This window comes from Chaetura pelagica, unplaced genomic scaffold, assembly GCF_000747805.2.
Source record: "Chaetura pelagica isolate M959 unplaced genomic scaffold, ChaPel_1.0 scaffold417, whole genome shotgun sequence".
Classification (NCBI taxonomy): domain Eukaryota; kingdom Metazoa; phylum Chordata; class Aves; order Apodiformes; family Apodidae; genus Chaetura; species Chaetura pelagica.
This window is the reverse complement of record NW_009953966.1, coordinates 69,521-95,138: the sequence shown is the minus strand read 5'-3', so window position 1 is coordinate 95,138 and position 25,618 is coordinate 69,521. Positions and strand designations below refer to the sequence as shown.

At 42.4% G+C, this 25,618-nt stretch overlaps 1 protein-coding gene across 1 annotated transcript in view; it reads left to right on the top strand.

The window, feature by feature from the left end:
- Positions 1–25,618, top strand: part of AOAH (acyloxyacyl hydrolase (neutrophil)) — an 80,073-nt gene that overhangs the window by 23,293 nt on the left and 31,162 nt on the right. The window contains exons 6-13 of the mRNA XM_010002151.1: positions 4,970–5,029; positions 8,814–8,884; positions 11,091–11,151; positions 11,661–11,731; positions 13,364–13,412; positions 13,852–13,900; positions 16,070–16,164; positions 24,997–25,088. Of these exons, the coding sequence (XP_010000453.1) occupies positions 4,970–5,029; positions 8,814–8,884; positions 11,091–11,151; positions 11,661–11,731; positions 13,364–13,412; positions 13,852–13,900; positions 16,070–16,164; positions 24,997–25,088 (548 nt within the window). The remainder of the gene's footprint in view (positions 1–4,969; positions 5,030–8,813; positions 8,885–11,090; positions 11,152–11,660; positions 11,732–13,363; positions 13,413–13,851; positions 13,901–16,069; positions 16,165–24,996; positions 25,089–25,618) is intronic.

The window sequence follows — 25,618 nt, the reverse complement described above, 5'->3', positions numbered from 1 at the left end:
TTTTTGCCTTTCACAGAGGCTCTTCTGCTCCCCATCACTTTTCTGCTCCATATTATTAGAGATATTTTGGCTGCAGATTTTAGTTTAATCTCCAGTAGCAGAATTTTGCTGGGAGTAATCTTACATCAGAAAAAAACCGTATATATTTATGCTAATGTCATTTTATCTTACAAAAACAAGCTGCATTGCCACAAGCAGTGATGCTGTTTGACGTCCCCTCTATCAGGCCTTTCACTGACTTGGTAGAAAGCAAAAGTCACATCCCTCATGGACATGACTGCTGCCAGCCTGCTCTTTGACAAAGAAGGAGCCAACCAGATCTGGCTAGAAAAAAAGCAACCCTTTGGGGTTTCATAAAATATAAACACTCCCACTAATTTCCCTCTCTCTTGCAGTGAAAATGTGAGCTGCTTCCTGGGAGCTGAGGCAGAACCAGACTCTGGGGCAGGAGTGCTTCTGCACTCCCAGTAAGAGCAAGCTGCCAGCCAAGGCAAACCTTGGGACTGGGACCTGTGTCCTTCTTTTGAGATCACAGACCATAAAGCAAACACAGGAGCCAGGCTAGGTCCTGGGGAGCAAGATGCCATCCTTTTAGCCTTTCTTTTTGTAAACAGGCAGAATCTACTGAAATGGTAGTTGTTTCTGCCACAGTCAGAACTGAACCCTGAAGTAACCTGTAGACGAATGATAGCAGAAGCACAGTTTGAGTACTACTTCTTCCTCTTTCACTTGTTTCTTACAGTTTTCCCTGCTCCTCTTCATTGGCAGAAAAAAAAAAATAATATGCAGAAGAGGGTCATGAAGATGATCAGAGGACTGGAGCACCTCTTCTGGGAAAACAGGCTGAGACATTTGGGGTTGTTCAGCCTGGAGAAGAGAAGGCTCGAGGCAGACCTTATAGTGGCCTTCCAGTACCCAAGGGGCTACAGGAAAGCTGAGGAGGGGCTTTTTACAAGGGCTTGCAGTGATAGGACGAGGGGTAATGGCTGTAAACTGGACGAAGGTGGATTTAGGTTAGATACTAGGAAGAAATTTTTTGGTGTCAGGGTGGTGAGACACTGGAACAGGTTGCCCAGGGAAGTTGTGGATGCCCCATCCCTGGAAGTGTTCAAGGCCAGGTTGGATGGGGCTCTGAACAAGCCGGTCTAGTGGGAGGTGTCCCTGCCCGTGGCAGGTGGGTTAAAACCAGATGATCTTTAAGGTCCCTTCCAACCCCAACCATTCCATCATTCTATGAAAAACAGAGCAAAACAAAACGTCCAAACAAAACCAAAACTAACCAAAGAAACAAACCACACAGCCCCAGCCTTCCACCAAATAAACCTAAATCTAAAGAGAACTGGTTGCCGTGGGTTTTGCAAGGTGCTGCATGCAACTGTGTCATAGCAATGCAGGAGCTGTCCCAGGCAGGACTGCTGAAAACAAGTCTTGGGCAACCCAGAGGCAGAGCAGCATTTGGGATGGGAGGCTGGCAGCCAGCAGTGTGAGGATAAGGAAGTGTTGCTCCTGGGTGTTGACTGTGTTTTGCAAAGGCAAGCTAGAAAAAGTAAATTAAAATGTTTCCCCTAGAGCACACAGAGTCCAAATCCAAAACAAACATGTGATGCAAAACGAGCAGGAGTCAGAGTAATTGCTCTGGAGGTAGAAAGGACCGAGTCAGGCTTTGGGTGTTTAAGATCTGGTCTTGCAGACAAAGTCCATCCCTATTTTGCATCCAGAGCACATATGTGGTCTTGCTGTCTTGTGCCATTGTAAAGATTCCCCCCGTCCATCCCTATTTTGCATCCAGAGCACATATTATGTGGTATTGCTGTCCTGTGCCATTGTAAAGATTCCTCCTCAGCGTCTGCAGGATGAAAGGTGGGAGTTGTAGAACACATTCCAGTGTTGCCAGTGCTGTTTAGCAAGCTCTGCAGCATTTTGGTACCTTGGTATGAACCATCTTGGTAAAAGGATGATGAAAATTATTTAGAAGGGAAACTGTTGGAGTGTTTTGTAAATATCCACTCTCCTAGGAAAGACCTGACCAATAAGGATGATAAATGAAAGACAATTAAAGTTGGTTCATGCATTTTGTTTATTATGAGAAATAGATCTGTTTGTGAAAAATTCATTACTGGGAACACATGGGGTCTGTGGAGACCACTGAAAGAAAGCAGTGAATTAAATCCCAGTCACACCTCTGACCAGAGCCCCATCCGTGGCATGGATATCTTGTGTAGTGTGTGGATTTGTGCAGATGGAGCTGGTTGCTTCCCGGGACCTCCGCTCACCCTTGGGGCAGAGCTGCGTGTTTGCCCACCAGCTGCTGGCAACCAGGGAGCCCCTTTCTCGGTGGTGTTTTGATGCCATGGGAAAGGCAGGAGGCTGTTTGCCAGTTCAGGTGCAGCAAGATGAGTGCTTCAGCTGCCAGTCCTCCACAGCCCACCCTGGAGTCCTGGCTGACTGAAGTAACTTCTGTAGTGGGAGGAGCTCTCAGCATTCCAGAGAGCCTTTTTCTACACAGAGGGGCAGCTCAGGCTTCCCTCCCTTGTTGTCTGCTTTCTGTGTGCACTATGGCTGTAGTTGTCTGAAATCCTTGCTTCTCATGCACTGCTGCTGAGAGCAAGAAAGGTTTCTCCTCTCCTGCCCAGCAGAAAGGGATTGATGAATCTTGCCTCTGGGATTTTGTATGCATCATACTAAACTTTAAGCCATTTTCCTCATCAGAGTCTTGAGTTATTTTATAGCAAAACTGACAGCAGCTGGTGGGGTACAACACAACTGTAGCAAATGCAAGGGGCATATTTGCTTCTGGGGACACCAGTCGCCCAGGGAGAAGAAACTAGGAAGCAGTGTCTTGGCTCCTTCCTAACTTCTCTCATCTGTTTGTGGCATATCCAGCTTTTTCTAAGACTATAGACACAATGAATTTAAGAGATATTAAACACATATATTAATGTGACACATATATTAAAAAATAATAACTTTAAAGTCTATGTTCCTTGCAGCTTATTCTAACTCTTCCTTATCCCTTTATGTTTTTCACTATAAAGTTTTGACCCTTGAATATCACAGTTAATTAATTTGCTTTGATCACTGCTTAAATCAATTAAAATGACATGCTAAGTTTTATCCCTAGCTTAAAAATGTTGGTAATGGTTGCTTTAAATGCAAATATATGCTGTTTTAATATTCCAAGCTGGCAGGCCCTCTGTTCAGTAAGGTGCCATCACTCATGGGATATTTTCTTTTTTTCCAAATGCTTAAATACTGCCACTTGGTGAAGCATAATTCTTTTCCCTCATATTGAGTTCCTGTAGCTCCAGCCAGATAAATATAAACTTGTGCTGAACTTTACCTCAGAGCCCTCAGACCCTGTTGGTGTGAAGCTGGTGGTTGTGTCCTCAGGGCGGGCTGTAGGAGGGACTGATGGCAGGTCATTGTCAGGCAGAACAGTGTGTCCTAGCTAATCATTTTGATCAGAAACAAAGTGCTAACATACTTGTGATGCACCATTTGAAGCATTATTTTCATGTTGTTCATTTTTTTTTCTATTTTATTTTTTAATGATCCTTAAAGCCTACAGAAGAAAAGCAGCAATTCCTTCTGAAAGTGAGCAAATGGACAGTGTTTCTGTCTTTCTTCATGCTGAATGCTGAGGGGAAGGGCAGAGGCCAATCACACAAATACTGCCTCACAGATATGGCTGTTTGCAAAGGTGGCCTAATAAAAGCTGGAGGACATCAGAAACAGTCTCTGCTTGATCCCTGTGCCTGAGCATTCAGCCAACTTGTGCCCAGGGCTCTGAATCAGGTGGGCTGCAAAAATGTAGAGGAAGGCTTGAGAGCAGGACCTCAGCAGTGCTTGGCAGATACTGGCCATGGCAAGTGGCTGTCACTGTGTGTTTGACCGCAGGCCTGCTCCGGTACCCATGGAATGTCCCTCCTGCTGCCCACAGTGCTGGTCCCTGGCTGTCACTCACAGTTGGTGCCCCCTTGCACAAAATTTCCTGTCCTCCTTTGAGGACCATGCATGTAAAGGGGAAGGCATTTGGGGAATTGTTAGGACAGCACTAGTAGTCCTAACCCATGGCCTGATGATGGCCAGTCTGTTCTCCTTTGATAAGGATGCCCTTCCAAGGTCTTCTCTTGCAATGGTCCTTTTTATTTAGGTAGAAGTACCTCATTTTGAAAGAATCTCCTAACGCTTTTTCAGCACGAATTTGCATGAACCCTGGAGACTTTCAAGACCCATCTGGATGTGTTCCTGTGTGATCTGCCCTAGGTGTTCCTGCTGCAGCAGGGGGGTTTGACTCAATGATCTTCAGAAGTCCCTTCCAACCCCTATGATTGTATGATAGAAAAACAGTCTTGCCACTCTCTGCCAGAACTTGCCCTCAAGGGCAGGTATTTCCAGGATAAAAAGATAACCTTCCTGGATCCCAAGCAAGAGAGCTGCCTACCAAACTCCATTCCCTGCTTAGTACCTTCCCATGTGCCAGCTGTTCCCCTGCTGAGAGGAACATCTTTCAAGAATAACCCTTATCCACGCAGGACCCAGTGTTTCCTCTTTACCCTTCCACAGCAAGTCAGACCAGCATCACACACATAACTCTCTTTTGCCTGAAGTTACAAGGAAGATGGAAGGAAAAATGCAGGAGCAGCCTGTGCTCTGCAGCTCATGCAGTGCAGTCAGGATATGAATCTCAGCTCTTTAACTGATCTGGACCTTTTCTTAGGAAATAAATGATGCCCTGGAGCAAAATGAATGAACTCTTGCAACTGGAGTCTCATAGAGGGTGATCAGATAATTGATTGTTAGTCCAATAAAAAGTAACTGATGATGAGTTCATGGACTCATACATCATTTTTGTGCTGCAACTGATATATTTTTTTTAAAAAGGTGGAAAAGGGGGAGAAAAACTGGAAGAAAAACTGGGAGAATATTGTGAGGCTGATTTGGTTTTGTTTTGTTCTTGCTTTCCCAGGTGGGGCTGAGTACTGCAATAAGGAAGGCAAAAAGGATTATGAAGACTGCCAAGGATCTGGTAAGAAATCAGTGGCATTTAAGTGTTTTACACTGCACTTGCATTTTAGCAGGAGTGACTCGCTGTTAAATTTGCCTCGTGAACCCGCCTGATCATCATTTAATTGAATGCTGACTCAATACTACCCTGTGTAGGATCTGCTTTATTAGGTGATAGTGGGAAAAGGGAGAGGGAGATAATAGAGAGGAAATATGGAAGTATGGAGAGAGCAGAAATAAAGACCTCATTAAAAATTCAGACTGCTTATAAAGTAGGAATATCTGTCTATATCCATCCAAGACACACATTTGTGGCTGAAATTCATGCAGCAGCTGAGGATATAATCTGTGAGTGCTGTAGTGCAGCCCCATGCTGAGACACTCACTTGTACTAGACCAACTCACCTTTGGTGGGGCAGCAAGCCCTAACACAAAACACAAGCAGATTGAGATTTTGTTCAGAATTTTTTACAAAAACAGGAATTTCACAGTTACCCTTGCCCCATGCTTTTCCGTCCAGAAATCTCTCTTCATCTCTGCCTCCCTTCCTTCTCATCCCTGCCTTGCTCCTGTAGCCATATGTGGGAGGGAGCCTCATCAACCAAGCCACTGCCTCAGACCTCAGTGACTGCACTTTGGGCTTTTCAGAAACTCCAGCAATGGCCTGAATGCAAATTCTGCAGGTTTTCCCTTTATTTTTGAGATGTTGCTTTTGCTTCTCAACTTGAAAACTGTAATTTGAAATCCTTCTGCCTCACACAGTTTTCAGAAGTATAGAGGACCCTTAAAGGATAGCAGGGAAGGGCAGCTTTTATTCTGCTGGGTTCCCTTAAATGAGTCAGCTCAGCCATAGAGTTTGCTTCCAGTTGTCTTCAGGCACTTAATGCAGAGCAAATGTTTTTGCTGTTTCTGAAGAAATTATTGATATTGCTTCTTCCTGAGTACTCACTGTGATGCTACTAACAAAAGTGAAAATTGAGGTGCCTAATTAGCCTTTGGGCAATTGCCAAATTGCTAAGCCAGGGAAATAAACGATGCACTGGAGAGACAGGTCTTGGCTCCTGCAGAACAACAACCAGCAGGATCTTGTTCATTTTCCTTCCTATTCAGCTGTGCTACTGATGGCCTGAGATTTCTGGTCCAATCACAGGAAATTTCTAATCCCCTTTCCCCGGGTGCAAGTCCCCATGTTAAGAGCTGCAGCAAGATACTCTGAGTTGAGGGTGTCCTCTCTGTTAGCCTGAGCCTGGACACAGGTGTGAGGATGAAGAGGGACCTGTGTGCAGCTGCTGCCTCCCAGGACACATTGCTCCTTCGCTCCCTCATGTGTGCTTTTACCCTTTGGCATAACAAGCTGGGTCCCTTGCATGGCCAGCCTCATCTGGCCTCTGAGGTCCATGCATACCATGTCCTTTCAGGCTCTCCTGGGCAGGGCGCCACGGTTGGCATCAGTCTTTGGGTGTAGTGGAGTCTCCTTCCAGCTTGCTCTCATATCCTCAAAGTTACTTGATGCCCTGAGGCCCTCCCTTGCCCCCTCTCGCAGTGTCCTTGGCCTCTTCCTGCTCTTACTTGCCCATGTAGCAGTAGGAGGGATGAGCAGACTGTGCCTGAGCTAGAAGTAGCAAGGCCTTGGTTATAGTTGGGTTTCTCCAGTCAAGTGTTTCTAAACCCATGATACAAGGTCAGTTCAAATAAAAACAAGGATCATATAGTTCCTTGAGATTCTCCTGCAGTTATTTCTAACATGTTCCCTGTAATAACCCTGGCTGAAACATATTTTAAAGCTAGAAATTGAACATTTCTAGAGGCATTACTGTCTCTTGCGGTGTCCCCTTTAGCTGGGTTGTGGTTAATTCCATTTCAAATCCTGAAAAAACAATATGGTAGGAAACACAAAGGAAGATGTCCAGGAGAAAGCACAGCATGTATCTCACCTGTGTAAGCCCCATATCCCAGAGTGGCAGTTTGTGATTAAATGGTAAGATCAGCAGCACAAACTGAATGCTCCTAAGCCATGATCTGTTCACCTGCCCAGGAACATACATGTGCCAGTGAGCAAGGGCAAAAGCAGCTGCAGTGTTCCTGCTGCTTGGGGAGAGGGTTGCCTGGCTGAATGTGGGAATGAGGATCCAGGAATGCACTGTGTGTTGCAGGACATCTCTGCATCCACAGTGGCGGAGATAGAAAAACACTTGTCTGACCCCTTTTGTGCTCTGGCTCATGCTGAACAGGAACATCGAATTATACATTCTCATTCTTCCCTTATCTGCTAATTTGGTTGCTTTTGCCCCATTGCATATTTGTGAAAAGACTTCTGAAGAGGTTATTGCAAGTTAGATGTCCCCATCTTTGCTTGGCAGCTGTGTATGACTGTGCATAAAAAAGAGACATGATTATGGCTGTTGGTAATGAGAATGGGAGGTCTGGCTGGCTTCCAGGGAGGTTGTATTTACTGGGTATTTCTTAAGATCTTTGTGGATTTGGGAAAAAGAAAAGGTATTTTCCAGATGTAGAGATGCAGTGAAAGTGGCTACGTTCACCCCCCCGCACCCCAATCTAATAAATGTTTCCATTCATTAAAAGTAGTGAGCCATCTGTGAGGGACCGGCTTAAACCAAACACCAACAACCATTAGGGGCTCATTATTATTCTTTTTTTGTAAAACCAATTAAAATAATTATGGAAATGTCATTAGGGAATGTTAATGGGCAATGAATAAATATTGGTGTTATCAATCACTGTGAGCACATCTAGCGCTACATTTTCTTACGGGTTGGAGAAGATACTAAGAGGCATATATGAGCAGTAGCAGTGGAAGAACAACAAATGCAGTCATGGCTGTAGCATTCAATGAGAACAAGCACCATGTGTACCATCCTCTCATGGCTACATGGTGCCTGAAACTCACAGCCCAGCAGCAGAGAGAGGCCGGAAGCCACGGAGGGAATTAAAAAGGGAATTGTTGAATGCAGCCTTAGTGAATACAGTTAATTAGACTGTACACTGACTAGCCCTCCGTATTTGTAGAACTGAATGCCTGCAGTGTTTAAAGACCACCTGAACTTAGAGTGAAGCCACATTAGTAGCATGTTTTGAGTTGATTTTTGATGCAGCACAATGTTTCCATAACATGAGCATTCATTAGCAAGGTCTCTTTCAGCTTCCAAACTTCTCCGTTATCTGGGACCTCAACCTGGCTGCAGGAGTTTATCCTGCAGCAGCTCATTCACAGCTTGCAGGTCTGACCAAGATGAGGTGTAGTTGCAAGGTTTCCAGGTAAAAATCTCATTAAAAATCAAGGTCATTCTATGCACGTGCTGGATCCTCCCATTTCTCTCTTTGGAATTATTCCTGACCTTTAGCTTAGCCACCCCTTCCCAAGCAGGCAGAAAACAGCCCGATGGCCCACAGTGTGTTACTTTCACTAGCTTAGCACTAAGTGTCAAATGCCACTGTGTTTATTGAACATGAGAACAGTAATTTTTACAAAGACTGAAGAAAACAACTTTGGTACATGAGAGGAGATAGTTTAATGGGAGGTTCTACCTCCCTTTTTAATTTTACAGCTCTTTGTAAGCAAGAACAGTTGGTTTATAAAATGTTCAGTCAAAATCCTTCAGATGACTGCTGTGTCAGCTCTAAATAATCCAGCATGTAGCATCCTTAATGAAGTCACTGGAGTTTTCAGATGTTTCTAATCAGAAAATACATGTTTTATCTCTGGACTTCACTGACACTAAATATTCCAAGCAGTGCCACTTCTATGAACTAATGCATCCACCTTCTTTTCTTTTCTTCCCCTCCAGAAGATCTTCATGGGGTTCCCAAGTGTATGTTCATTTCCTCTTCTGACTAACCTGTGTGAGAAGATTAAATAGTACGTATCAAGTTTTCAATCCTTAAACAGAAACAGAATATGGTACATTTGTTTATTTCAAAAATCATCCTCACCTAACAAAGCTTCCTATACTTTACTTCTGTTGGTTTCCTTCATAAAACTGTCCAGGTAGCATAGAGCTAGGTTGCACAGAGTTGAGGTGAGTAAGATTTCTCAGAGGGATCCCTGTGCTTTTTCAATACTTAAAATATTTGTGTAATTTTAGCAAGTCAAATACATGGCACACACCAAGATAGGACACCTCCAAGGAGAAGCTTATTTTGCCCTGAGGTTTCCTGACTCCAAGAGACTTCTCTGTTTCATTTGTTTACCCAGTCACGGTGCCTATGGCTTAGTAGGGGAAAGTCACCAGCACCTACATAACTTTGTGAGGAACATGAATGAAGTGGCAGTTGCAAAGTGTACGAGAATCCCAAGGTATTTAAGCAAGCCCAGTGGATGGCAAGCAGGAAAAACAACTTAAAGCAGTGCTGACATTGATTCAGTTTCTAAGAATGGCTGAGGGCAGCAGCCAGGCTACTATTCCTAAAGCATAATTATCAATGTACTCCAATAAGTTGCAGCAGGATTCCAGCAAATCAAAGAATAAATCTGTATTATCAGCAATATATTTTAACTGATTTAACTGTCAAGATTAACTTGCTCATCTATGTCTGCTCATTTAATTGAAACTTCAGACATCAGGAATTTATTGAGAATTAATTGATTGACATGAAACATTTCCTAAGTACTTCTGAAATGTGGGTCAGGACAAGTAATCAGTTTGAGCCCTGTGAGTTCTGACAGTGGAAGCAGGAATCAAATTGTGTATCATATGTTGGATCGACTGTGTTCACGTCCTCTTTCTCTCACACACTCTCTCTCAAGCTTTTTCTCCTTTCTGTAGCTACAAAAAACATGTTTGGCAATTGGACTTTTTTAGCTGGTCTGGATCTGTGCCAGTTCCTTGCAACTGAACCTTACTGCAGAGAAGAAGTAGCCCAAAGCAATTACTGATCACAGACAGACTAAGAGTTACAAGTCTCACCAGGAGTGCATGTCACCTGTCCCCTCTGAATTTTTTCTTATCCTGATGCTCATGAACTCTGAGGAATCCACTGTCATTGCACCCATTTACTCTCTGAGCCAGGTTCAACATCTCATATGAGTCCAAGAGGCTTGGAAGAATTCAGAAAGAAAACTTTCCAAGGAAAAAGTGATTAGCATATAATTCAGAGTGCTGCCTCCTGGGTCAAATATGAAAAGCTGCTCAATGTAGGTGAGCTGAGTTGTAGCCCAGAGCCAAAGGGATGTGCCATGCTTGGGCAGTACTATGTGAGAGCTAGCATGTGTCCAGGCTAAAAAGAAAGGGACACAGAACTGACACTACCATTGCAACACCTACTTCATGTACTGCTAAAACATTTAGGTTTGCTGGAACAAAAGTCACAATGGAGGGGGGACAAAAAAGAAAAAGTAATTTTAAAAGGTTAATGTAATTAAGCTCTGTGGGGAGACCATTGAGGAGCGAGGTCTCTTGCTCTAATCAGGGTTAAATGAAAATACTTTTCTTGAAGGTGTTAGAGCATGGTCAGAAGTTTGTGGGACTAGATTCAGAAATTGCAAGATGAGGCTCTGATCCTCAGGTAAAACATAAGGCCAGGTTTTTTGTGTGTAGCTGCAGCCTGGTATGCAAACTTCATGTCTTCTAGACTGAACACAATGAGAGCGAGAGACTGTAAAGGCTTCAGGGATGATTATCAGAAAGGGTATTTGCCATTTGTTTGTAAAAAAAGACAGAAGTTTAGTCTCCATCACCACAAGGTCCCATTCTGCACCTCTCTCTCAGGTAGAAGTACTTCTGCCAGGCCGAGTGTAGTATTTATTTCAAAAAATTACAGTTACTTTTACTAATTATAGTTATCATAGACTTGATGTCCTTGTGTTTTTTAGAAACTTAGTGTTGTGGCAGCCACACACAAGTCCATCAACCTCACCTCCACAGCTCAGTCAGCAGATATTGAAAGAAATTCAGTTTTGCTCCTTTGGACAGAATCATTTTGCTGAAGTACAAGTATGAAGTTAAAACTGAATATGGAGCTGCAAATGACATGCTAGCTAGTCTGTACACTTTCCCATGTTTTTTTCTTGCTAAATAAGTTCCCTTCCATATGCTAACGTTGCATTTGTTGTTTTTGTTTTTTAGTGTCATAAGAAATAAACTGCCTTTTGAAGATTTTGATGGAGATAAATTTAGTACTTTCCCGGTAAGCAAAGGCTTTCCTTTGGTACAGTAATCCCTTGATAATGAGAATGTCTATGAGATTCCTCCTACTTTTTGCAAAGCCTTATTCATTCATGTGAAAATAGATATAGGAGTGAAGTCAATAGAGAGCTTTTTTGTCATAACAGGAGCTTTTTTTCTACTTGAAAAACAATCATTCATTTATGCCACCTGGGGACATGCACACATAAAGCTGTGCTCCCTGCTCCCTGCAGAAGCAAATTGCTCTGCTGCTGAGTGGTCTGTTTACTGAATTAATAAGAGGTGAAGTAAAGTCATATAAAAAAACCAAATTAAATTGCCAGCTTGTCTTATTTCTGCACCAAAGTGTGCAAGGGGCCATTTATTAAAGCTTAGTAAAGGGACTCAGGGATACAACCCCTTTACTGGGTTTTATTCCTGCACCTTGAGTTAGATTCTCATTTTAGATATTTTAAATTAAAAGTGCAGGAGTAACAATGAGCACCCTGTCTGTGTGCTTTGGGCTTTCAGACATTGAGGGGCTATCACTGGCGAGGCAGAGACTGCAATGACAAAAACACCACCGTGTACCCTGGCAGACGGTAAAACTTTTCATTATTTTAAAGACTTCCTGCTAATTGTGGTTCCATGAGTGAGCTCCATATTAGGCTTTGGCCATACTCTAAGAGAATACAGCCTTTCTCATTGCTTGATTTTGCTGTGATGGAGATAAGAGGGGATGGTCAAGACCGGGGATGGGGTGCGTTGGCCTGAGGGGCGGTTCACAGGTTTCTGTCCCTTTCTCTAGTGTCTGCAGCCAAAACTGGTCAGGGACTGAAGGTGGGAAGGAGAACCAAGCCACTGTGGTTTAACAGCCTTCTGCCACTTGAGCTAATGTGGGCTGTGCCTACTCTGTGCTTGTGGCTGGCTGCTGAGCTCCAGCATTCATTCCTTGTGTTATGAACTACAGAGCCAAATATGTGCTAAATATTAGTATCCTCTAGGAGAATACCTCCCAGCTGCCTGAGCATGAACTTCCATGCATGCCTGAAACAGAGAGCTTGGAGAAAAACCAGCACGGGGCCACTAATGATTAAGGGATTGGTGCATGTACCATATGAAGAAAGGGCAGGAGAGCTGGGTCTGTTTAGCCTAAAGAAACGGAGGCTGAGGGAGGATCTCATTAATGCTTATAAATATCTAAAGGGTGGGTGTCAGGAGGATGGGCCCCAACTCTTCTCAGTGGTGTCCAGTGACAGAACAAGGGACAGTGGTCATGAACTGGTAAACAGGAGGTTTAACCTAAATATAAGACAAAAACCTTTTTACTCTGAGGGTAACAGAGCACTGGAACAGGCTGCCCAGGGCAGTTGTGAAGTCTCTGTACCTGGAGACACTCAAAACCTGCCTGGATGTTTTCCTGTGTGATCTGCTGTATGGGATTCTGCTCTAGCAGGGAGGTTGGACTAGATGATCTACAGAGGTCCTTTCCAACCCCCACCACTCTGTGATTCTGTAACAGGGTGGCTTTGAACAAGGTCCCCTGCTTTTGCTATTTTACTCTGTGCTCAAAATACTCTTTCAAAAATGGAGGTCTCCTCTGTCAAGGGTTTGTTAGGAAGAGTTTGATCAGGACTGTTTTTAAAGCCTAGACATAAACTGGGTTGTGACCAGATAAGCTGAGTTTAAGGGTGTGGGCTTGGAAGAATGGTGTGCCATCAGCCTGGACAGCACACCTGCATTAGCAGAAGTGGGACTGCAGAATCCGTGTGTAGTCCCAGACTGAAGAGTTGGAGTCTCCCTGTAAAAGAGGCCTGAGCTCATTACATTGTGTTACAGGCCAGAGCAAATCTTTGTTACCCTGCACTGAATTTGGTGTGAGTGACTTGGTGGATTTTAGAGAACACTTAAAAGCAAGGAAAAGGGCAAAGGAAAAGGATCTGTCTTCTGCAAAAAAAATCATTCCTATTCACTTGTCCTAAGTGAATATGCAAACTAAAATGGTAAATTTCATTCAGCAACTTTCAATATTAACTTTAAACTAATACTGTGTTTTGCTAGGAAAAAAAAAATCACCTCTGCTAGATTCAAAATGGGGGAAAAAAAAACACCCTTCTGTGCAGAAAAGAGTTTCTAATTATTTTATATTCCTAGTGAAAAGTGACAACAAGGATTTGATTTCCTCAAAATCCCCTTTTGCTTTATTTTCTGTAACACTTTCTATCCTTTTGCAGTCCTGTTAACTGGGATGCAAAAAGTGACTCTAACTGCAATGGCATATGGGTAAGTAAATGAAGTTAGATCTTACACTTTCTTCCTGGTTGCAGCTTCTCTTTTATTTCCTCCTTTTAAATTATTCTGCAAATATTAATTTTTCATGTATTCTGGTTTATTAACTGATTTGGATTACTCCTATTTATTTAGTACTTTTGATATTCCCAGTAATATACCTGTATTTATTAAAAACCAAGGAAACATAGGGGAAGAAGTTATGAGCAAAGTTTATTTACTGATGCTTATGATTATTTAAATTATAGCTATTATAATTAATTTAAATGTACATGCACTTACTAAAATAATGTAATGGAAAACATCATTATCATGATGCAGTGCTTTCTGCAGCAAACGTTCAAGACCAGCTGAATCCTCAGCCTCTGTTTTGCACTGCCATTTTTCAGGCCCGACACAGATACTCTCATCTGCCCTTTTTCTCCTTCAACAGGGTGTGGATCCAAAAGATGGAATTCCCTATGAGGAGAAATTCTGCAAAGGTAAATCTTTACAGTCAGTGCAAAAAACAATATTTTTTTATATTCTTTTCATAAATATTTTAGTATTTTCATGGTCATTGCCAATGGAGGGGAAAGACAACAAGTTGTACAACTTCATGAGAAAGGCAAAATGGCAAAATAATTAATTATTTTATTTTTTAATCTGGAGGATGGGCAAAGATGAAACATCAAAAGCACAAACTGCTGGTAATTTCCTGTTAAAAGCTAGCTCAGTTATTAAGTTGAAATACACAGATCAGGGACACCAACAACTGGAGGTATCATCTCTGCATCTTCTGTGGTCCCTGAAGCCTAACCCAGAGAACTCAGGATAGCAGTTTAATCCCCGTGTGTGTCCATTTGTTGTAAATGGCAGCAATTGTGCCAGCAGTGATGCTGATACTTTTCCAAGGAAGGCCTTAAAAGGTGAAGTGATACCATTGCCTGATCTCCCTGGCAGTCATGTGGGTGCAGGAAGGGTGGTCTTGATGATCAGGTTGTGAGGTGGATCATGAGCTGGTTGAAAGGAAGAAGTCAGACAGTTGTGGTCAATGGAACAGAATCTAGCTGGAGGTCTGTGACTAGTGGAGTCCCTCAGGGGACCAGTACAGGGACCAGTGTTGATCAATGTTTTCATCAATGACCTGGATGAGGGAACAGAGTGTTCCCTCAGCAAGTTTGCTGATGACACTAAACTGGGAGGAGTGGCTGACACACCAGAAGGCTGTGCTGCCATTCAGTGAGACCTGGACAGGCTGGAGAGCTGGGCAGGGAGAAACCTGATGAAGTTCAACAAGGGGAAGTGTAAAGTCTTGCATCTGGGGAAGAACAACCTCATGTACCAGTACAGGTTGGGGGCTGATCTGCTGGAGAGCAGTGTAGGAGAAAGGGACCTGGGGGTCCTGGTAGACAGGAGGATGACCATGAGCAGCAATGTATCCTTGTGGCCAAGAAGGCCAATGGCATCCTGGGGTGCATTAGAAAGGGTGCGGTTATTCCGTCAAGAGAGGTTCTCCTCCCCCTCTATTCTGCATTGGTGAGGCCACATCTGGAATATTGTGTCCAGTGCTGGGCCCCTCAGTTCAAGAAGGACAGGGAACTGCTTGAAAGAGTCCAGCACAGAGCTACAAAGATGATTAAGGGAGTGGAACATCTCCCTTATGAGAGGCTGAGGGAGCTGGGTCTTTTTAGCTTGGAGGACACTGAGGGGTGTCCTCATCAAAGTTTACAAATATGTTAAGGGCAAGTGACAGGAGGATAGAGCCAGGCTTTTTTCAGTGATGTCCAGTGATAGGACAAGGGGCAATGGGTGCAAACTGGAACATAGTAGGTTCCACGTAAACATCAGAAAAAACTTCTTTACTGTGACAGTGACACTGGAACAGGCTGCCCAGGGAGGTTGTGGAGTCTCCTTTGCTGGAGACATTCAAAACCCACCTGGCCACGTTCCTGTGTGATGTGCTCTGGGTGACCCTGCTCTGGCAAGGGGGTTGGACTGGATGATCTTTCAAGGTCCCTTCCAACCCCTAAGATTCTGTGATTCCATGATTCTGTGCCTGCATATACACATATGTACAAATAACACCCCCGTTACATAGCCATGGCTACAGTTGCCGCTCACCTTGCTTACATTTAAATCAGCATCCTGGGGATGAACCATTGCCTGGTGAGACATTTTTTAGATGAAAGGCAATCTACAAATGCTAACATTGATTATAAACCAGCCAGATTGTTCTAGCAGAAATACTCATATTAATAGCATATCCGCCACCCAATTCTGTTATAAGGAGCTCTGAGCAATTTCCTGAGTAATCCAATTTCCCATAATGTTTAAATACATTTTAATACATATTCTATGGGTAGTAAAAATAAATGTCAGCTGCACAACAGAGCCTTTCCTGAAACAACGCATCCATCCTTGAATGCAGCTGGGACTTTTTCTGATTAGCAAGACCTCTCCCTGTTTTTCATGCCTGTTAGTCAGGTTTTGCTGCAGACAGAGCTAAATCCCCATTGCAGGGTCTGAGCATTTCAGCCACGTGCTGAAAAAGGGTGGTGTAGCCAGTCACCCCCTGACTACACCAGCTGCCATTGCTGTTGCTCTTCAAGCGTTGCTCTCCACCCTCTGTTTTGGTTTGCTCTTTGTGACTAATAAAATGTGTTCACTAGGTGCAGACTCACAAGGGGTTGTTCTGTTGGGAGACTCGGCTGGCGCTCACTTCCACATCCCTCCCGAGTGGATGACTGTCACACAGATGTCAGCGGTGAGGAATCATGTTTGAGTTGCCAAAATCACTCTGCTGTGGGTTGCTAGTTGCTTTCTCCCCTCTGCCACATCTTGCCAAATGGGAACAAGTGCATGATGCCTCGTGGCACTGGAATTTATAGTCATGGTCTCATGTGTGTGTCCATGCTCTCTCACAGCTTCTCTTCTGAAGATAAAAAAGCAAAGCCTGGTGCTACTGCTCCTCCAACATCTGTGCACTTGGGTCAGGGAAGAGTTTGGCTTCAGTGGCTCCGTGCTGTGCTAGAGACACAAACCAGGACATCTGGCTTTCCACACATGTGGCCACAGCCTGAGGAGTCATGTGTTGTCTGTGGGATCAGTTCTGTCATGAGCAGGCTTGTTGGTATGGCTCCTTGCTGTGCAAGTGTTTCAGAAGTGACCCTGCTGACAGTCCAGGAGGTTCTAGTTTAGGTATCTGACTTTGAAATTATGTGTCCTGGATTGTTTTACATCATCAGTGGCATATGGAAAATAGATCTAGTGTCTCCAGTGTGGAGGCTTTGAGGTTTGTTGCACAAATACATCTGCAGGGCATCCAAAAGGAAAGAGTTTTGGTAGTGACCATAAAATATCACTACCATACTGGTGTCTATCTTTGGGCAATATCCCAGCATTTCCCATTTTCAAACAACAAAATGTGCCTGACTCTGAATTATGCTGAGCCTCAGCTGTTGCAGTTCACTGGCGTGGAATGAAATAATTGAGAGGAAAAGATCATTCCAGCAAATTGCAGTTGGAGAATGGAGGTAAACACACAGGTGTGCTCCTGCCCTTTGCTGTTGTTTCCTATCCCAAGCCAGGGTCAGTCCGTAGCCAGGGAGTACTGTGCATTGTCCTTCTTTGCTCAAGGGTCTGTTGCACATGGGTGAGCAGAGAGATCATTGCTCTCCACCTTTCCTGGTGAAAACCTGCTACTTCCTCACTGGCCTCTGTGAAAGAGGATATGGACATTTTTCTGGAGAACAATACTGATTCCAAATTGTCAGTAGTTACAGGGCTGTTGGAGGTCTGAGAGTTTAATGCAGTTTCCCATTTTTGCTCCAAGAGCTGAGCTGATTAAAATGTTGCAGATTAGCCATTGTTTTTCTTTGTTAAAGGTTTATGAGCAACAATTAGATGAATGACACTGATGACAGAGCTGATGATGAGCATAATAAATTAGCACTAATGATAGTTGAGATTATCTTGTCTAATAAAGATGGTAATAATACTGATGGTGATGATGATTCTGGTAGCACATCCATGGAGGCAAGAATAGTTTTAGACTGTGTCAGCATTTTATTATCACTATGATGAAGGTTTAGAAAGAGTTTCTCTTGCTTGAAGCTCACTGGTCCATTAGTTGGATAGATCATGGGCTTGTAATGGTGAGCAGAGGTAGAAGCTTCAAGGTCAGGAGCTGGAGTGGAGGTTATGAGGTGAATTTTGATGGCACCTTGTTACTGTCTGATAGGTAGAAAGCAACTTGCATGGGAATGGAACTGGTGCTCTCTAAGCAAGTGAGACCCAGTAATTATATTCTCTAAGTACTCATCTTCATCTGTGCAGCATGTGGTGAAGATCAAGGGCTTGTTGGAAGTGAGCTTCTTTACTTTACAAAACAAGGTGACTCCAGGTTAGAACTAGTGCCCTGAACTGGGGCAAGGAGGACAAAGAGAGATGTCTTCACTCTCTGGCCTTCTGTAGTCACTCCACTCACAGTGTATAAAATAAAAAAATAAATAAATACATGACTGGTATTGGAGAAGCTAAATACAATGCATGAGTAAGTAAAAAAGAAGCCTGGAATTCACACGCAGCATTAGAGCCACTGCAGGTCAGTACCAGGAGAGACATCTCTTGTGCAGCAGTACAAGACAGCAGGGCTGGGATCTGTTCTGAGTCCAGTAAGAAAGGGATGCATTGAGACAGTGTTTAAAATACCACTTGTTAGAGCTAGCAGAAGAAGGTATAAGAGGATAGGATAGATAACCTTGTGTCCCTTCAGACACTGGGTGCCCTGAGCTGGGCAGCAACAGAAAGACCTCTGACAGGGTTATGGCGCACCATACATATCTGACCCATGGAGGAGGTTCTTCAGCTCTCTGGTCTTTAGAGGTTTTGTAGCATTTTTCTTGGAAGAAAACAACTTCATTCATAGTTTCTACTTTAAGGTAAAAAGGATGTTCATGTGAGAACTTTTTGCTGCATGTGTAGGTAAAGGCAAGGTCAGATAGGTGATATAACTGCTGGTACTGAAGGCAAGCTGCCCACAGACTCTTCCATTGCAGTTAGGACACTGCCTGGTGTGTGATGCTGCAGGTGCATGAGCATGCCTCTTCCACCAGAGGAGGTCAGGCAATGGGGCAGCATTTCACAGCTAGAAAATAAAACCAAGTGGTGGGGTGCAAATGAGGCAAATCTGGCTGTGAACCTTTGCAAGGAGAACTTCTTGTCAGGAAAGCACACCTAGCCTAGCTCTGGGCTTTGGCAGCAGTCACCTACCTAAGGACCTGGTTGTCTGGATGATGACCATGGCTCAGACCGTGGCCTCACTACCAAGGCTGCTGCACTGGCTCCACACATTTGGCTGCTTCTATCTGTCTGAACCATTCACTGGGTGATCTTGTGTGAGAGTCTTAGTTATACTTGCAAGATCTTCTACCAGGCTAGCCTCCTAAAAGCTGGTCCATGCTTGTTTACATTCAGAAGGCCAGGTTCCTTTTGCCTCCACCTGGGTCATTAATTGATTGTACTGGTGCAAAGGCCATATAAAATTATGGCATTCTGGTCTGGCAGCTTTTCAGGATATATTAATAATGCAGAGGAACCTGAAAAAGTTGATTATAGCTACCCAGGACAGAGCAGGGCTGGGCTATTTACTGTGCAGGACTTGCAGTCTGAGCTCCATGGTAGTGCAGTTCACAGCTACCCAAGTGTCTATGTGAGATTCATGAGATAGGAAAACACAGGTTCATTTCTAGGATTATCTGCAAGCTTTCCTACCAACCTGGCAAAAGTTCAGCAGCTAAATATTAATGCAGAGATACAGAGAGTTCAGTCATTTAAAAAGCTAGTATTTTGTGTTTAAATTCTAGCAATAGTAAAAAGTTATTTAACTTGCAGCTCACCTTAAGTAAGAGAGCTGTCACCTGAGCATAAAAGTGCTAACAAAAAAAAATAAAATCTGATCTAATTCAGACTTTGTCACTGCCTCTTCTGCTTGCTTGTCCTCTGTGTCTTGCTTTCTGTGTGTAGATTGGTAGTGACAATGATTCAGCTGCCTTGGGGTTGTGAAGGTGCAACACTCTTGTCTCTTGATGTGTAGTATTAAATATCACTGGCAAATGATCTTCATCTCTACGTTTAATTAACAAATTAACTGTCTTCCATCCTTTTGCAGTGTGAGGCTTTCTTTGAGGAGAATTTCTGAGCAGATGTAGGGGCAGTTTTGTGATCAGAGTGAGGAGAGTGTATGTCCTAATCTTACAGAAAACATCCTTAGTTTGGGACCACAGTAAGAATTTGAAGTTAGGGCTCTGAGGGGAGGATAACCCATTAGCCTCATACACCTGCTGTTCCCCATGTTATCAAACTCAAGATATTTCACTTTGATTCTGCCAAAATTTCTTTGATAAGACACATAGAAAAATTAGTTTATCAAACAGTTTTCTCCACAGTCAATAATAGAGTCAACTAAAAAGTTTAATTTCCATTTCAATGGAATCTCACTCTACATGGAAATTGACTTTTCCCCTCTCCCCTGGATTTTTATGGTGTAGAAGAGTTAAGTTATTTGCCTTTGAATTAATATTTATTAAATATTTTTTTCTTTAGTGCTTTTCTACATTTTTACGTATCTATTTATAGAATTTGTATTTATCCTTATACATGTTCACACATACACATATTTACATACACAGGTGTAAAGAAATTTACACTTGTTAACAATTTGTTGGCCTCTTCTGTTAATCAGCACCACATCAGTGGCAGCTGTTAATTCCTGTTAATTCCTGCTCATTAGATGGGGAAGTAATTTTCCAGGAGAGTTGCTGAGAATTTAGTCAAGAGGGTCTGCAGAATAGTTGCTTTCCCCGATTGTGCTGCACACAGTGTACAATGTAAAGGAGCAGTAACAATGAGTGAAGGAAGAGAAGGTGAATGAGAAATTTCCTCACTGAAGCAGTCTCAGGATGTAACCAGGGTAACCAGATGATCAACACGAGGGTGAATGGAATGGGTGTTTGGGCTGAACAACTTTGGAATTCAGATCCCTGTTCCGTTGTATCTAAGACTGTTGTTGGGAAGCTGTTATATGCTGGATTTTGGATTTCCTTGTCTAACTGGGAACTTACTGCCCTGGCCTCTCACAAAATACCCTTGTGTCTAATCCAGTACAGGGTGACGTGCCCCTGTCATACATCCCATGTCAAGGTATGCATCAAGCTGCATCATTCACTTGTCCCATATCAAGTCCCCCAGTGCCTTCCTGGTCTTCCTCGTTTCTTAAACTTAAGTGACCAAATACAGAGACCTCAATCACGTTCGTGCATTGTCCAGGAGGCTGTTCTGTGGGAGTGAACACACAAGCAGATGAACGTCAGCTTGCATGCACTGACACAGCTGCAGGCACTCTATGCCCATTTGGTCTGGCACCAAGCTTTAGATGTGCACTGTGTTAGAGTAGGGACTCATGTTTTCAAGTGCTGTTTCCAAAGCCTTTATCCACTCACAAATACAGTTGTCACCCCTCTTACAGACTATGTTCTTCCCATGTACAGTGCGTACGTGACACTACTTGGTGTGAAAAATTACCATCACGAGGTGGACACATCTTTGAAAGCTATAGCTCAGGCATGTTCTTTTTCCAGTTAACAAAAAAACCCAAACAACAAAAAAAACCAGCCCACTCTATGTAGCACTAGGGGAAGTCACAGGTACCTTGATTTTGAACACTCAATATAAAATTACAGGTAGAAAATTATACAGCTGTAAGAAGGGGATGAGGCACTTTATTTTGGCTTTCTGCTTGTCGAAAGGTTTTGGGTTTGCCAGGCTTTTTTAATTTTAAAATGTTCAGCAAAATTTAGCTGAATGTTCATTCCTTTGACCTGAAAATTCAGACACTAAAAGGGAAGTGTAATGCAGTAGACGAGCACTTGGTGAGATTTAGAAAAGTAGAAGAAATACTGAGGTTTGGGGTTTTTTTGAGGGGGGTGGTTTTTGCAGAAAGCTAATGTTGAAAACATTGGTGTGTCTAGTGATGGATATTGTGCTCCTGCTGTTCTGTCCATCTGCTTACAATTTACTTCCAAATAGCTACTAAATGCAGCATTTTTCTGTTGTATGTCTGGGAGAGAAGCTTACTTTAAAATCTCATTTTAGAGACAATTTTATCCAGAGATAGAAGCACTGTATTTATAAATGTGCTGGAAATTATACCCTTTCTAGGAAGATGCCTTTTAAACCTCTTGGATCTCTATTTCATGCTGAATAAAGAGAAAAATAACTGTAATCCAGTAAATACCTATTTGCCCACAAACTCATGGAGTTCTCAGGTTTCATTAAAGAGCTCTTTCATACTATACATTTCCTATTAAAATAATTCAACATTTATTTAAATGTGGGTTGAGAATATCCCAAACAATTATCCCACTGATTTCTTTTTGTTCCACCACCAGAAAAAACAGGAGTTTGATCTATGAAGATCTTATTAAAAACATTCTCTATCTTCCCTCTACATCCAGTGAGTTGCAGGCAAGTTTCTCCCAGCTAGTATTGTGATGACTAAGACTCTACATTTGGGGGGAAATAAGGTAATAATGTTGCTAATTTTGAAAATATGTCCCCTGCAGCTTTGAAGAGTAGAAATGCCATACATGCTTTTTAAAGAGATAGGCTGTGCTTTCCTCAAGAGCAATAAGGCTTCCTTTTTCAGTCAGAATAAGTAAATGGGTCTGTGATACTTGGTGCTGGCACATAGGGATACTTTACTGCTTTTAGGATTTCTGCAACTGCTATTTCTAAAGGCTAATGTGAGTGTTAGGTTTCCAATGCCCTTTTATGTCCTGATTTTGAAAATCTCCTGCTATAGCAGTCCAGCACCTTCTTCCATTTAAGCTAACTTGGTTCAGTGCAGCTTGGTGTGTTTATTTAACATCAGCCATGGCTTTGGCTGCCCAGTGCAAAAGAAGTGGGAGATTTGGGAAGATGTATTTCAAGGTAGGGCACATGTAAATGTTAAGGGTGTTCCCTTGAAATTAGACAGACCTAGAGCATTTGAGGCTAAAATGCAGCATTTGGAGCTAGGCTGGAATAACTTTCTAATAATTCTATGCTAAAATCTGGCACGTAGGCTGAAGCACGGTTTCTCAGCCAGAATAGTCTAGAGAATGGTATTTAAACAAAGCTGTGTTTAGTTTTAAGCTAAAAGTCAACATAGAACCACCTCTAGAGTGGGACACATTTGCATCCGAGATTAAGCGACATGCAGTCTGTTAGACCATGCTTTCCAGACTACATCCCTGCAGCATTCAAGGTCTAGCATTCATCTGAAATTTCCATTGACTACTCATCTTCACCCTTTGGTCTTGAATATCTTCAAAGTCTGGCTTTAAGTGCTTTCCTGGAACAGTGTCAATACTAAACATGTATACAGTTTTCAAATGCAACTGTAATTCTGGGCTCACATGTTCCTTTCCAAACCAATTTGCAACTCAATTAGGTTCTGGCTAATTCATATTTAAGCTAAGGAGGGAAAAAACCAAGCCAAACAAACAGCTAAAAATTATTGGAACTTGTCAAATGAAATATTATTTTGGAGTGCTAATGGGAAATAATTACAGAATTGGTCATAGAACAATTTGTTATAAAAATATTTTCTGACTTCGGGGCTCTTTTTATACTCTTTTATCTTGTGACTTATAAGAGATCTCCTATATAGTTTGTTGTATGCTAAATTATTATTTCAATAGTTCTGTCTCCTTTCATGCAAAGTGACAAGGAGGCAAATATTGCAAATGGCTGAGCCATACTGTACTCCTCCACTTCTGCTCTTAGCTGTGTCCTTGGATTAAGTGTCTGTTTGCACACAAAACTATCAGATCTGAAAAAGGCAGATTTGGAAGTTCTCTCCAGTCTTAAAGAAAAATAAAAAAATTAAAAAGGATATATACACAGATAGATACGTGTATATATATATATATATACAGATACACACAAGGACACACACACACAGATGGATATCAATTATATGGATATGGATACAGATATAGAGATATAGATAGATATTGATGTAGGTAGTTGCAGATATATAGATTAATATAGATAGAGATAAAATTAGAGATAGATAGATAGATATAGATATAGATATAGATATAGATATAGATATAGATATAGATATATAGATGAGACAGAATCAATGGAAAGTTAATTAAGCCAGACCCATTTTCATCTTGGTAACTAATGCAGATCTACTGTAAGTAGGTCAAATATGCTGTTACATGCTTTAAACTGGCATCTGCTGTGCATTAGGCTGCTCAGAGCTTGGCTTCAGGGTTTTTTTCTCCCCCAACCCCCTTTTCTCTCCTCCCCTTCCCCCATGTCTCCCTCCATCCTCTAAAAATTGTAGTCATATATGCAAACATAGCTCCCATTCACCTAAACAATAATTTTGTGGGAGTGAGGACTTGATGGGGACTACAAGTATTGTCTCTTCTGTGGCTCCTCAGTTACCTCTGACCCTCCTGGAGAAAGAATTACTCACCTGCTTAATGTCTACAGCAGTGAGGATAAAAAAACCTCACTATTACTTGAAAAGAAAATGAAGCTAATAAATTGCACAAATTAAACCAGCCTGTGAGTTCTGTGATTTTGTGTTTTGACCTTCTTTTGGTTATTACCTTTTTCATCAATAGTTTTTCATTATGAGCACACTGGATTTATGCATTTGTCTTTGTGAACATACGCCAGACTAAGAGAGGCTGCAAATTTGCTCCTTTTTGTCGTCCTTCTGAGGCGATGCAATTTCACGAGTCCTTTTTTTTTTCCTCGCCTTTCATGATTTTTGACACATTCACAAATCAAAGTAGAAACAAACAGGGCACTGTGTTTTGAACGTGCAACATGGCTTGCACCTGCATAGAGGCTTTCAAAGAGGCAGTCGCTTTATAAAATAAAATAGTAACTATAAGGGACTAATACCAGAAAAAGCATTAAAGGGTAAAGGTTGCATCTATTTGCATGAGAAGGTTACAGCAGCGTGTGCATTTTTCTCCCTGGTTACCATTGTGCTTAGGTGCCTTTCTGACTCTGTTGCTTCAGTGATGACACTGCAATTTGCAGTGAGGACCAGGCAGAGGTTCTTAGGGGGTCAGCTGCTCACAGTTCATCCTGCTGGAGAGGACAGGAAAGCTCCAAGTGCATTTTACATTATTCCTCTATCATATATACTGAGGTCATTATATTGTCATCTGTCCCAGTGCCCAAGGAGACTCACCTTTAGACAGGACAGCAGTGAACAACTACTGCCTTAGTGGTGTGCATCTGCAATACATGCTCCACCTCAGGAGGAGTTCTGGGCTCTTCCAGAATTACAGAGCACCAGGAGATGCAGTTCAGATCTTTTCTACTCTTCCTTCCTCCATTTCTTCATGTGTCCATGTTACGAGAGTCAACTTTTTAAGTATATGGGTAAATAATTATCACTACAGTTATAGTTACAATTGCTGGTGCCTGGCTAATGCTTCAGCTAAGAAGTGCTCGAGTTTGCTGAAAGGATTTCTTTGTTTGTGAGGGTGAAACTGTGTTGATTTAAAAATGTCTCTTTCAGAAATCATTTGCTAATCTCCCAATGGCTTTCACCGATGAGCTTGACTGGCCCCAGTTCTCAGAGATCACTGGATTTTTGAACTCCACCATCGGGTAAGGCAACAGCCAGAGTAGCTGAGTCGTAGCAAGTCTCAAGGTCCCTCAAAACACAGCAAGAAAAAAGAAAAAACAGTACTTGAAAGGAAAGATAAAAATGTTATTCAGTTCTGCTTCTGCTCTTTCTAAAATCAAGATTGACAATGAATCTAGGGATTTTTAAAACCCTTTTAAATATATGGCCAAGGCACAATCCTCTATCCCAGTCATCCTGAAATTCAGGGTAGGTTTTAGAGCTGATCAAATTGTAATTTAGATGGAAAAAAAAATGTGGAAATAAAAACCAAACTCACTTTTATGCAAAATTCTGGGGCAGGGAGGAGGGGAGCATTGCTGAAACTAACAAAAATCAGCATTTTCCTTTTCTTAGTTTGTTTTTCTCTGTCCCTCTTCCTCCTGTTTCCTTTTTGCTGCTAAAATAGTGGGATAAATGGTAATCCTGGAGTTATTTCACAGTGTTCCCTTTTTTGGCACAATATTCCCTCCCCCCCCCCTTTTTTTTTTTTTTTTTCTTTAGGGGGAAGGGG